Source organism: Phoenix dactylifera, unplaced genomic scaffold, assembly GCF_009389715.1.
Source record: "Phoenix dactylifera cultivar Barhee BC4 unplaced genomic scaffold, palm_55x_up_171113_PBpolish2nd_filt_p 000334F, whole genome shotgun sequence".
NCBI classification, from domain to species: Eukaryota; Viridiplantae; Streptophyta; class Magnoliopsida; order Arecales; family Arecaceae; genus Phoenix; species Phoenix dactylifera.
In genome coordinates, this window is record NW_024067797.1 from 46,929 (window position 1) to 60,787 (window position 13,859).

The 13,859-nt window shown below is 37.2% G+C and overlaps 1 protein-coding gene across 2 annotated transcripts; it reads left to right on the top strand.

Annotated features, from left to right (window-relative positions):
• Positions 1-125: 125 nt before the first annotated feature.
• LOC103718939 (pre-mRNA-splicing factor CWC25 homolog) lies at positions 126-9,793 on the top strand. Of its 2 annotated transcripts, XM_008807954.3 has the most exons (4): positions 126-545; positions 670-799; positions 6,618-6,779; positions 8,552-9,793. In XM_008807954.3, exons 1-4 carry the CDS (start codon positions 358-360, stop codon positions 9,581-9,583), a joined length of 1,512 nt encoding a protein of 503 aa, XP_008806176.2. In that variant the 5' UTR covers positions 126-357; the 3' UTR covers positions 9,584-9,793. The 2 variants fall into 2 exon arrangements, with proteins under 2 accessions (XP_008806176.2, XP_008806177.2); XM_008807955.4 differs by lacking the exons at positions 126-545; positions 670-799 and adding an exon at positions 1,198-1,421.
• The last annotated feature ends 4,066 nt before the right edge of the window (positions 9,794-13,859 follow it).

The following is a 13,859-nucleotide window of genomic DNA, read 5'->3' on the forward strand; positions in this document are numbered from 1 at the left end:
GTGCAAATGGCCCCTCCTTCCATTCTTTATTAGATCTTGGTCCACTTTCCCGTCAAGTTTAGACCATGATGGTTGTAGATATAAGATTTCTATTTATAGGGGGCCATATGCAAACTAATGCCCGCAACATCTTTGACATCGGTGGCTCAAAGCCGGGTCCTAACCGGGCGGTAACCAGAACCGGATCTTTCTATCCTGCTTCCCCCTTTTCCTCTCCCCTTCTCTTCTCCCCGTGCCCTAATTCTTTTTTCTTCTCCAACCGCGAATAGCACAAGGGAGAAGAAGAGAGGGAGAGAGGTCATCAAGAAGACGAAAGGGAGGAGGGAGGGATTGGATTGGAATTAGAGGCGGGCTGGTATGGCGTTGAAGTTTTTGAACAAGAAAGGATGGCACACGGGGAGTCTCCGCAACATCGAGAACGTGTGGAAGGCCGAGCAGAAGCACGAGGCCGAGCAGCACAAGCTCGAGGAGCTTCGCAAGCAGATCCAAGAAGAGCGCGAGCGCGCCGAGTTCCGCCTCCTCCAAGAACAAGCCGGCTTTGCCCCGTATGACGTTAATCTCTCTCTTTCTCTCTTAGGGGTATATTTAGGGTTAGGGTTTGGGGTTTTTGATGTTCTGATGTTTCGTTGTGGATTTTCTTTGTTTTTTTTTTTTTGATCCGTTTTTCAGGAGGCAAGAGCGGTTGGATTTTCTCTACGAGTCAGGGCTGGCGGTGGGGAAGGGGAGTTCCGAGGGATTCAAGGCGCTCCAGCCCCAAGCCCCGGCCGCTGCACCAACAGCAGAGGCTAGTTCCTCCAAGGTACGATTTTTATGCCCCCCTTCTTCCGGATAACCTCTTTGTTGCCCTTGGTACAGTTGTTGGAAGAAGATAGTAGCCCTAGCTCCCTCAATTAATTCTACTTTAAGGGTAGATAGTATCATTTTGGGCGATAATAATTACCAGTAGGAATATCTGGTTCAGTTCTAGTCGGATTACCAATATAAAGGTGCTGCCTTGAGTGCACTTCTTTGCTGCGAGTCATCTTGTGAGAAGACTTTATCTTGGATCAGTTGAAGGATTAGGGATTTTACTTTACAATCGAGGTGACCTTTGTGAGATGAATACTTGATTTCTTTGAAAACTTCTATTTGGGATTGGAGGGTGATCCAAGGGCCTGTTTGATTGCCCGTAGGTGGGCCTCCGAACTCAGTTGGGGCCAACAGAAACTTATTTCGGGCATTCGGTTGGCCAGAAGTGGATCTGAAGTAATTTCCCACGTGGGCCATTTTTGGGAGAAATAGGCCCGATGTGGCTTCGGCCCCAGGGGAGCCAAAGCCAGTTCAGGGACATAGGCTCCTGCTCAGCCCATTTACAGCAAACAAAACAGGCCCTAAACTAGATGCTGAGAGGTCCTGAAGAGCTTGTGAAACTGGCCAAACTGGTAGCTAATCCAACCATCCGGGTTTCTTGCTGTGCACTATTACTGAGTTACGCTTTTTTGTAGTCTAAAGTTGATGTCATGCTCTTACTGTAATTAACAATGTCATAAATCTTCCACTGCGTACTACACAAGCTTGAAGGAGACTTCCTTTCCACTTAATATACTTCTCTTCTGAGCGGTATTGTTAGCAATATCATGGAAGCAAAATGGCTTAGATGGCATGACCATTCATAACACATTTTTTTATATTTTCTTTTGGTTCCCTTTGGAGCTTTCGTAAGGCTAGTATCTTAGTGGCAAGACCTACTAGACATTTGGATATGATATGTATTGCTTGCCTGTGCTGACAATAGTAGACTATACAATGTAGCATGTCTTTGAAGATTTCAAACATGCTTTTCAACTTGATAACCTACATTGTTGTGCTTGCTTGCTCATCTGAACTGTTGCTGTTATGGGGACTGTCTTTTGGTATTATATTATAATTCGACTAGGAAAATATGAGCTATGGTCAATGTTTCTTAGATAATCGGCATGGTTCCAAATTTTTAGGTATTCCATGAAGTGTCTAACACTTCAATCTCCATAAAATCTGCCATGACATTTCCATACACTCTATAAATTGAAAATATATGAATATCAAAATTATGCTTTCTATTCAATGTTATTTATCACGGAATGTCTTTCATATTGTGTCACATTAATGAGAGAAGAAAAAATTAGTGGCACATAAAGTCCCAGAAATTTTTAAGCTAAGTTGTTCACTTGCATCAAAATGTTGCTAAGCCATGTCAAGTGCCAATACTTCCTGCTGACACAACCAAGACACTCCATTTTTTGTGGGGCGAGTAGTGTTTATATTGTCCAAAATGTCATCATTTTAGAATTTTAAAAATTAAAATGTCTTTATAAAGCTGGCTGGTGATGATGGATGAGTCTTTGGTGGTTGATGTGGATTTTTTATCATATCCAATTCTTGAAAACAACAATTTTCTGTACAACCACATCCCTTAGCTGTATATTGATATCTTCGAATTAGTCACTCTTTAGTTGCATAAACAAAAGAAATGGAGATGGTGGATCTTCATCGAATGGTATTGGTTTTGAAGTACTTGTATCTGAGCATATGACAGGTATTAGGAAAAATATTTATTGATTAGGTAGACGAGTAGTGGAAGGAGATATCTTCACCTGAAGACACAACGTAGTATAAAATACTGTAAGTAATATCTCAAAAATATGTAAGAAAATACTAAAAATTACCTATCATAGATATCTTGATATATAAGACATGCATTTATGTATTAATTCTATTATGTCCAAAATTTGCCTAGTTCAAAGGAGATTTCTACTAACTTTTAGGATTTCAAACATTCTGAACTATCATAAATTTTACATGACTCTGTATAGATATGAAAATTGACATGCATGTGGCTACTGGGACTAGCGCTTGAGTTGACAATGGTTTTATCACTTGTATGTGTATTCTAGAGAGGGAGCAGGAAAGTGGGTTTTTCAAAAAATCTATAGAATTCTAGTCACTTCGTTGTCACATTTCACATAATAATAATACAAGGATTACAAATTTGGTCTTACACTAATTAATTAATGACATAATTGTGGTTGACTTAAAACAAGATGGAGTGATAATGAAAGATGCTTGATAAAAGGAGGTGAGACATCAAGAAGCAGGTGTAAGAGTTGGATTAGATACTAGAATTAGTGTGATACACTATGACTACTAATATGCAACATTTATTGGACATGCTTCTAAAAACTGAAGCCCATATCTTGTTCTTTTCTAGCATTAAGTTGATCTTTGCCTTTTAATTAGCTTTTCATTTACTTTTTTTTTTTTTGGCTTAAAGCGGGTGCTTCATACAGTGCGTGTATGAATACATCCAATAAAGTCAAAATACAACAACTCGTGGAATTGCAATGGCAGCTCCCCCTCCCTCGACCAAAGGGCGTACCCTGAGTGGTGGGCCGCGTAGGCAGCCACCCAATCGGCCGCCCCATTGGCTTTCCTAAATACATGCTTGGCCTGGATGGCCCGCCCATCTCTCATCATTTTCATTTACTTTGATCACCTCTTTTGAACCCCATGCTAGTTGCTGCCTTGTCTTTTATCTTTAACGCGTTATTTTTAGCTGATAATCTTCTTAGGGTTGATAATTATCTTTATATGTATAATATTTTGAGAGCATGATAAATGCAGTCGTCTTTTGCACATGATGGTGGACATTTAGTTAGATAGCTTTGCCAAAATTTCATTATTTATTGAATTTTTTTCATGATCGTATTTGGAACAACAAACTCAATTTTTATCAATAAGATTCAGATCCTAGTTCAATCACTATTCTCTCTCTTGTAAAAAACCTACCTAGTCCCCTGCTTGTCCTGGCTTTCCTCTTGGGATTTTTTTCTTATTTTATCTAATCTAGTGTGATCCTACTACTCGATCCCTATTAAGAAAAAAATTAAACACCTGTTTAATTGCTTGCAATTGGCAGGTTGCAGTGTAGTTTGGCTGTAATTGAATTGCAAGCATCCAAAACAAGTGTTTTGTGCCTGCAACTGCAGGCTGTAGTTCAGTTGCAAAAGAAGCTGCAAAACTTCTAATTGGAATTGCAGCCAAAGTTGGTCACAGTTCCAACTACGAAGAATTTTGCAATTGAGAAAGTCCTTTGGTAATATTATTACTAATTTAATATTATAAGATCAATAAATTAATAAAGTATTAATAATAGTAATATTATATTATTATAATAGTAATATATTCTTATTTTTTTGTTATTATAATATTGTTACTAATTTAATAATATTTTGTATTATATGATCATAATAGTATTATAATTTTGTAATATATTGCTTTTAGACTATAATAATTTGTTATACTGTATTATATTATTATAAGAAATTTATAGTTATTGTATTATATTATAATATTATAATATTATTATACTATTATTATAATATTATATTACTATAATATAATAATATTATTATAATGAATTTGCGTTATTATTGCAATAGTAGTAAAATATGTTATAATATTTTTGTCTTGTTCTATTATTAAATTATTACAATAATATTATTATATTATTTTTCTGAAGTATTATTATATTAATATTATATATTCATATCAAATTGTTTTATATTTATATAATTACTGTACTAACTATTCTTACACTAATCCAGTGATAATTTAGTCACAATAATGTTTTCCATTATAATTATGCAAATAATTTGATAACTATTATACTATTAGAATAGGTGAGCAAATAACTGTTTTTCAGGGTTAACTGTACCAGCTCAATTACATGGTAATCACATCTCTTTTCACTTCAAATAACCAAACAACTGTAATTACATTAGCAGTTTTCATTTATGGGCAACCAAACAAGGCCACTTTCTACAACTGCAATTCCAGTTGCAGTCAATTGAATTGCAGCTTGTAATGAATTGTGTGCAATTGAGTTGCATGCAATTGAATCGAGGGGCAACCAAACAACTTCTAAATTGAGTTCTTTGTATAAAATGCATGTTCCAATGTACTAGTATTTATGTAAAATATGGGAATGAACATCCTTTTCAAAAAGATAATGAAAATGATGAGCGGATTACTTGTTGAAGTTTTGCCACTTCCAAACCATGAAAGATCAGGGTTTTTCCAAATTCTCCATAATCCATATTATTTTTTTTACTCTTTTAACATTGACTGCTAATCTCACTATGAACAGTTGCAATATGCCAAAGGATGCTTGGACTAGCTGATTCCAAGAATGCTCGGAGTAACTGATTCCAGTCGAAGTGCTATGGCAAGTAATGGTAATTGCCAGGATTTTGGAAGGCAAAGAAAAACCTCAATAGGTCATGAATAGGCCAAAATACTGGTATTTTTGTAAATAACAAAAAATCAATCCCTCTTTGATATCTCAAGGTGAATTAATTAGAGAGGGAATTTGTCTTTCACCATTCCATGGTTATTGGCCATGACCTCAGGCTCCTTTGTCTCCCTTTGTCACTCTAATACCACCATGTTTGGTGGGGTATGGAGTGGAGTCAAAGAGGACTTTGTTGGGTGGAGGAAGCTGCAGAGGGAGCAGAAGAGATGATGGTGGAAGAGGCAAAGTGGTCGAGAGGTATGAAGGATGTTGATGTGGGCAGCAGAATGGTGATTGAAGGACGGAAGGTTGGGTTACAACGGACAAGTGGGTGGTGGTGGAGTTATAGGCGGGGGCTGAAATAGTTTGCTGGAAGATCATTGCTGCCAACAGAAGCAGGCAGTAGAGGAGGTGGAGGAGATGTATAGAGGAGGGCTGGAAGTGGGGGAGAGGGAGAGGGAGAGAGAGGGGTGACAAGCAAGGAAAAAAAGTAATTTCATTGTTTAACAACTATTTAACTACTAAAAGGAATGAGAGATGTTCCGTTAATGATTTAACAACTATTTAACTTGAGATTTTGTTCTTTTTTTTGGTACAGTTCTTTGTAGTTTAGTAGTTCATTGTTTTCTTGTTAAGATCAGTGTTGCTTGGACTCGAGCAAGAACCAGATTCAGACGCATATCCCACTATCTGGCTTAGCAAGAGGAGAGCAAAAGGATAGGGTGACAAGCAAGGAAAAAAAGTAATTTTAGCAAAATCATATAAACGAATTTTTTATTTTTTATTAACAGGCACTAAATGAATTATTTATTAAGGTGTTTCTAAATGCATTTGGCTCGTCCAAACTCCAAAATTAGCTCAAGTTTCAAGGATCATAATGCTTTGCTAAATTATTTTGATGCCTACAGCCTTTAGTAATCTTTGACAAGTAAACACAACAGTAGCCCACTTCTAACATCTTTATAGTAGGTCAAACTCATTTGGAGTCCAACTTTCCTCCAATCTGTAAAAGTTGCATTCATTCAATATTATAAGTGGGTGCATCTAACATATTTCTGTTCAACATGGATTCTTTGAGATGGGCTCATGAGTCTGAGAAACACAAGTTTAAGTATAAGGGGTCACCTATCGGATTATTATTGGTCCCTTGTTTGTTAATTTTGCATGAAGGTGGGTTTTTATTGTCTATATTGGTACTCTTTTTAGCCATGTAGTTTGAACTGCTTGATATTTTAATGCTATCAAGAGCTTGTGTATTTTTCTAATATTTCTGCAATATTCTAATCTTTTTATTTCTGAAATATCTCAGGCAGCTGTCCCTGGTGCTTTATTTGAGGATAAGCCTCAGTCTGCAAATGATGCTTGGAGAAAACTCCACTCAGATCCCTTGCTTCTTATCCGACAACGTGAGCAGGAAGCACAAGCCAGGATAAAGAATAATCCCATTAAGATGGCCATGATCAAGAAATCTGTATGTCATGTAGTCCATTTACATCATGTTTCTTTAAATTCTGTAGTGTGGGGCTCTCCATGCAACCATTTAGAGTAACACATAAAACATTACTACTATTACCAATGCAACTCAGATACCCAAATTTCACTCTTGCATGGACACAGACACATATCTAATGTCTGCTGCAGTGATAGGTGAGAGTAAGAGATATGGGGATACATGATACGAATAATTTTAACTAAACTCTCTCTCTATCTCTACATATATATAATGTATATTCATTTTTTAGAATATTTATAATAGAAAATATCTAAAGATGTTATTTGTTAAGGTGTTTCAGTGCACATGTTTCTCGTCTGAAATAAAATTAGCTCAAAGGTGTAGGAAACATGATAAATTCACATAGTTATTTTAATAGTTACTTAACCAAGCTCAAACTATAAAAGCCAGTCTTTGTAGTGGGTCCAGCTGATTGTTGGATAGGCCAATTCTCCCTTCGTTTACTCAAAGTGCAATTGAAGAATTTGATGAGAACCTAAGAATTTGGCGTGTCTGACTGGTGGATACAATCATACATATCTGAATCCATGATTACTTATCCGACATGAATTCTTCGAGATGGTCAGGAACATCTGGGTAAACAGATCCAAGTAAGACCTCTGATAGACATTAAAATGTTTACATGCTTAACAATTAGATGATAGATTAAAAAATAAGAACAATTATGAAAGAGAATTTTCGAACTACTCATCCAATTTGAGAAATTGTTGCTCTAAGTAGCAATGATGCATTCCTGCGCCTTTTTTGTGATAAAGGGGCTCTACACCTTGTTTCATTCAACTGGTGGTACTCTAGAATACGACCTAGTCCAGTTATTTCTCTACCATCAAGGATATCATGGTGCATTACATTGCCTTTTTGCTTAGCTGATGTGCCTACACCATCTGTTGCGCCTTAAACACCTGGTTCAGTACTAAACCCAGGAATCAGGAAGTTGTTGTGCTTTGACTCTCACTTCCATATGTGCCCTACTGAAGCATTCAAGGATTCCCACCAAATTTGAACAGTTCATCTCTACAATAGCTGACGTAATGTGGAGATCTAATCCATCATGTACATCGAATGGATGTCCATGAGCTCTGTTTGCAGTGCTCTGCATGTGTGTAATAAAATGTGCTTGTTTTCAAGATTGAGCTTCAGCTTTTCTAACACCTCACCTGGCCCCTGTGCGTCGACAATTATCCATACAAAAACCATCATTCTCAACAATAATATCAACCCTAGGATTTTCCTAGGTAACAAGACTGTTTCTCTCAAAATATTAAATGGTCACTGTATAGTTAGTGTTAGCAATCTGTTAGATTACTCATGCTTAAATGTTAACAAATGCTTGTGCTGCTCCTGAGACATTTCCCTCTTGCCAATGTCTCCCTCTCCATTGTTATGCTGATTTTTTTTTTTCTTTTGGCTGATTGCAAAATGAGACGTGAACGTAAAAATATATCATTCTTCCTCTTTACTTTCATGATCTATTTTATTATTGTGGTGTATTTGAACTTTTGTATTCATCTACCAATTGGAACATAAAGTTCTACTATTGCATGTTTCATGAGGTAGCAAATCCAAACAGCATAACAAACTATGAACCCTTGAATTAGGATTGGTTTGTATGAATCATGTATTGCCTTTCCTGACGGCTGTCAAAGTGATTACAATATTGTAGGCGAATATCCTGATGTTTTGACATAGATGTGTCTTATATGTCACTAAGTTCACCCTTGATTATGCAGGTAGAAGCTGAGAAAAAACAGAAGCAAGAAAAGAAGGAAAAATTAGAAAAGAAAAAACGCAAGCATCACCATAGCAAGTCGAAGAATGAGAAGCATTCATCCAAAGTTTATTCAGATTCAGAAAACACAAGCGAAGGTGGAGAAGAGAGGAGAAGGAGAGATACTGCAACATCTGAGAGGCAAGAACACAGCAAGTTAAAGCATGAAAAGCGTTCATCTAGAATTCGTTCTGATTCTGAAGTCAGTAGTGAAGGTGAGGTCGAGAGAAGAAAGAGGGATCAATCAACATCTGAGCGTCACCGACGTAGTAACTCAAAGCATGATAAACATACATACAGAGTTCAATCATATTTGAAAAAGACAAGTGACGATGAAGAAGAGAAAAGAAAGAGAGATCGTTCAATATCAGAGCTTCATCGACACAGTTACTCAAAGCATGATAAACATACATTCACAGTTCATTCAGATTTGAAAAAGACAAGTGACGATGAAGAAGAGAAAAGAAAGAGAGATCATTCAATATCAGAGCTTCATCGGCACAGTTACTCAAAGCATGAGAAGCATTCATCCAGAGGTCGTTCAGATTCAAAATACCAGAGGGAAGAAGCGAGCAAAAAGAGTGATCTTTCAAAATCTGACCATCTTCATCGTAGTTCTGAGCTTGGGATAGGAAGCAAGCTGAAGCAAACTGATACCCAGAATCCACAAGAGAAGCCTGGCTATAACCACCGTCGGGGCATTACGAAGATGTCTGAGGAAGAGCGAGCAGCCCGGCTGCGAGAAATGCAACTCAATGCAGAGCTTCATGAGGAGCAAAGGTGGAAACGATTGAAGAGAGCAGCTGAGGCTGACACCCAGGAGGCTTTGCGGGCAAATTCTTCCCGAGGCAAGAATTTCTTAGATGCTGCCCAAAAGAGCATTTATGGAACAGAAGAAGGGGGAAGCTCTACAATTGAAGAGAGTGTCCGTCGCCGTGCTTATTACTCACAAGGGGGTTCTGCAGCACATGAAAGCAATGCATTCCGGCGGTGATTGTGTTGCATGATGTATTTCACTGGATAAATTTTGGAACTATTAATGCATTGTCTTCATCAGAGTTTCCTTATGACTTCATTGGCATTGCTATAATGTTGTATGATCGCTGAAGAGCATCTCAGCGTGGAGACAAACTCTCGGTCAGGTGTTTTCTTTACCTTGAGCAATAAGATACACAAATTTACTCCTCTGATACTTGAGCTTCAAGTTGCTGGTACCAAGTTTCATGCAGGTTAAAATATATATCATTATAATTCCTTGGAAATTCCAAGATTATCATTTTTTTTTTTTGAGGTAAAAATTATCACGTATTCAAAAGCCAGAAGATAATGTATCTTCTGGAACCGCCACTGCATACCATTTAATATTATTTGGAGTGCTTTTGGTTTGGAATTCAAGTCAACGAAGAGGTAGACGTAGCAGAGTTCCGATAATTCTTTAGGCCAAAAGTATCTCGCATCACTGAGAAACTCTGACCTCATGGGATTTTTTTCATGAAAAAAGAAGCCTTACTGTTTTAAGGTTTCCCTGCCATGATCAACCCTGTTTATTCTCCTTCCATGTTATGCTTCTATTAGTGCTTTCCAATAAACTAGCAGGCACATAGCTGAAGAGCCCAAAATGTTCAATGGTTCAAGAACAGTCAGTGGGCTGCTCTGATACTCTGCATGGAGACCTCGACCTTGCCATGTACTTGACCAGAATTCTGTATCTGGTTTTTACTTTACATACAAATACTTTAGAATCCTAAACCTGCTTTGCCCTTTGGATCGATCTTATTCATGATTTGATCTTTTGATGGATTGAGCTCTGATGGACTGGTTTCATAATAATAACCAGTATAGATATCAATCCTTACGATTTTAGATCTGATCCTAGGATAAAGATTCTGTATTGTTGCTATATATGTCTTGGTGCATGCATTTGCAGAAAGAGGAATCTCAGCCAGACAGAGTCCACTTATATATTTGGGTAGGAGAATTGTGAGGTAAGCCACCATAATTCCTTATTCTCATCCACACCACTCTTCCATTTGCATCCCTCGTCGTATCTTCCGATCACTAAATGCTCTGTAATATAATCCAAAGGTGGTGGTTACAGCCACCACTTTCCGTGTTGTAATGCTCTTTTCTTCCACCTCTCTCCCTCTCTCTCTCTACTAAATCCACCAAGCTGGTGTCAGAGTCCACTTGAAATAAAGCATCTTCAGGCTAATCTTTCATCCTTGATCTCTGTTTGTTGCTACCAGAAAAATGCCCACCCAATACCATCTGCTTTTTATCTTATATCACAGACAGCGACATGGCGGCCGGCAAACGCAACTGTGGGACTTGAGGAGATGTACGTATGTTTAGCAGGTCGCAATTAGGTCGGAAAAGGCAAATTGGCTCTTAGTTTTTTTAAAAATTAAGCTCTAGGAGAATCTTATGGAGTTCATTGTTAAAGATTTTTTTGTTGAGAATCACAATCCAGGCCTGCTTTTTCCTATCAATAGGACACATATGATGATTAAAGTAAAGCATGGTGGTGGGAAAGGGACATAATTAAGCGAACAAGTAGAAAAAAATCTAGCATAAGATCAACTTGGTATCTTCGTTTCATCCAAAAGTCATACAATCTTATCATGTAGTTAAGCTCCTATGCGGGCATCAGTTTAGCCTTTTGGAAGGATTTTTTTCATTTGAATAACTCCATCTTTGCCAAGCGTAGGAAGAAATGCACCTGGTATTCTTCTGGTTCTAACTCATACGAAAGAAATCTATCATGTAGAAAACCAATTTTCCCATAATTTATATCCTTTGCTTTTGAAAGTGTGATCCTAGTTTTTCCTCCTTCCTCTTCTCAGCCGGTTCTCATTCTTGTGGGAAGTATCCGAGGATGCAAAATATTTTTGGCTGATATCCTCCATTTCCTACCCATGCCCATATCCTAAAGGAACAAAATAAAAGCACCAAGCTTAATAGCAGCGAATTCAGAACAGTCCCCACAACGCATTACAGCAACCGCCTACAGGAATAGTGGTTAACAATGGGAGGCGATGACAAAATTATATCATAAAGTTTCTGATGCCATTTGATGAATACATCCCAGATTATTTAATCATACATCATATTGTACTAATTTGGCTGGTGTGAAATCTCAAACTTTAGTCATGAATAGAATAATAAGACCAGTTTAAAAAACTTTCATGGTATGCCATCTTTTTTCTTTTTTATTCCTTTTCCTAAAGATTGCAATTTATTAGAGGTTATAATGTCTCCAGCATCTGCCATCTCAATCAGAATGTTTACCCATGGCTTGTTATCTTTGTCTAGCATGACATTGGACCAAAATACTGCCATTCAGACAACCTCAGCAGATTAGACATAAGATAGCTCATGGAATTAAAAGAGCTATGAGAAAATCCAGAATGCCACTCCCAAATTCCTCCATGACCAACAATTTGCTAATCGCTGGAGTATGCCCACTTAATCTAACATGTCAGCCAATTAAAGTCTGCTGCACCTTTTAGCTGGTATGCAGTACTTGTCTATGGATTGACTTCAATAAATTTATTATGTAGAGTTTGCTCAACAAATTTATAACACAGGAAGTAAGAAGTTATAAGGAACATAATCAAAACAATGCAAGACAAAAGAGAAAAAGAAAGAACCAGCATGGTACAAGCAAAGAAATGCGAATAACAACAATACAGATATGTGGACCATATTTCTACTCACGTTTATTCACGACCCCTCTACCACTGTCCCTAGTAAATTTAACAAGCATGAAAGAGGCATGGAAATAAACATGCATATCAACAGGATAAATTATGGTACTAACTAGATCTCCTTGGCAAATCATGTGTTTTATTGATAACTAATTACTAATTTTGTTCAAAATCCTTGAAATTGTTATATCTCAATTTGTTTGAATATGAAAATATAGATATGTTAATTCCCTATCACTTAAGGGAGCATCTCTGTCAAAATAATATAGAATTTCTAAGCTACAGAAGTTCATGTTGTAGTTTGTTCTTTCGAAAGATAATCCAATTCTGAAAAATACACGAATTTAGTACGATAGGACAATAAATGATAGAATTTAAATTAACTGAGCACATTTATTGTATATGAATATGACTTATGATTCAGAAACACTCGGAGATTATTACGCTCTTAAGAACAGATAGGAAACACTTCTGAAGGAACCTAAATATCATCCTTCTTAGTTAGGATTCCACCATTTATATGGAACTGAAATTCCTAAAGCATGTTAGTTTGAGAAGATTGTGATATGCCTTTTTGGTGGCATGTCTTCAGAGCATCAAAGATATCTTTTTTTATATAGCGAGGTAGCACATCTTCTTTACACATTGGCTGAATATTATTTGTTTTATAGTGCTGAAATATAATTCACATCCATGCTTTCACTTGGTACCTCTTTTAGCTTAACAGATATATAATCATCTAAAGATGGAGAGGAACCAAAAGGTCATTTGTAATAGAGAAACTACTACTAAAGATATTTCACCCGTTCCGTGAGATGCTGTATTTTTCCTAGCTTTCTCATGTATCATTCTTGGATCTTGGTACCAAGTTTTCTTAGGAAACTGCTGTAAATTTGCAGAAAAAAAAATCTCTCCCTTTATTGAGTAGTAGGTGTTGGGTGGTTGTGTATAATGATGAGAGGGGAAAATAGGAATGACTTTCACGGTGGAGAATTGAGAAGTTCCAACAGAGACCTTTCATGGAAAGAAAAGGCTGCAGGTAGGTTTCAAAGCTCTGAAAAGCTTCTTTCTAAATCCTTTAGGAAATCCATGTGGGCTTCTTTATTTGCAATTCTTTTTGTTAACTTTTGTTAAATTTTTTCATCTATCATGATAACAATTACTTTTGGAAATATCAAGCCTGACATGAACCAGTGGTCCAACATGCCAACAGCCCTGTTCTCAGGTGGGGGTTGGAACTTGGGAAGAGGTTCATTCAATGGCGTGCTAGAAATAAAGATGAGGGAAAAGAATCATAACCAGTGGCCTCTCTTTTATTACATGTCTCCATGTCTTCTTTTATGGTTTAAGTTCCACCGGTTTTGGGTAATAATAAAACCTCATGGGCCCAATAAGTTCATGGCTCTCTTCCCTTTTCCTCCCCTGAACTCCACTCAGTACTCTTACCTAAAAAGCTCTCCCCCATGCAGTTATTCTTTTTGGCATAACTCTCTTTCCTTCCTGATATAAGATTTTCCTTGGGTGGAAAATGAGGCGACAAGCAGAAAAAGAGATTGGACGGTG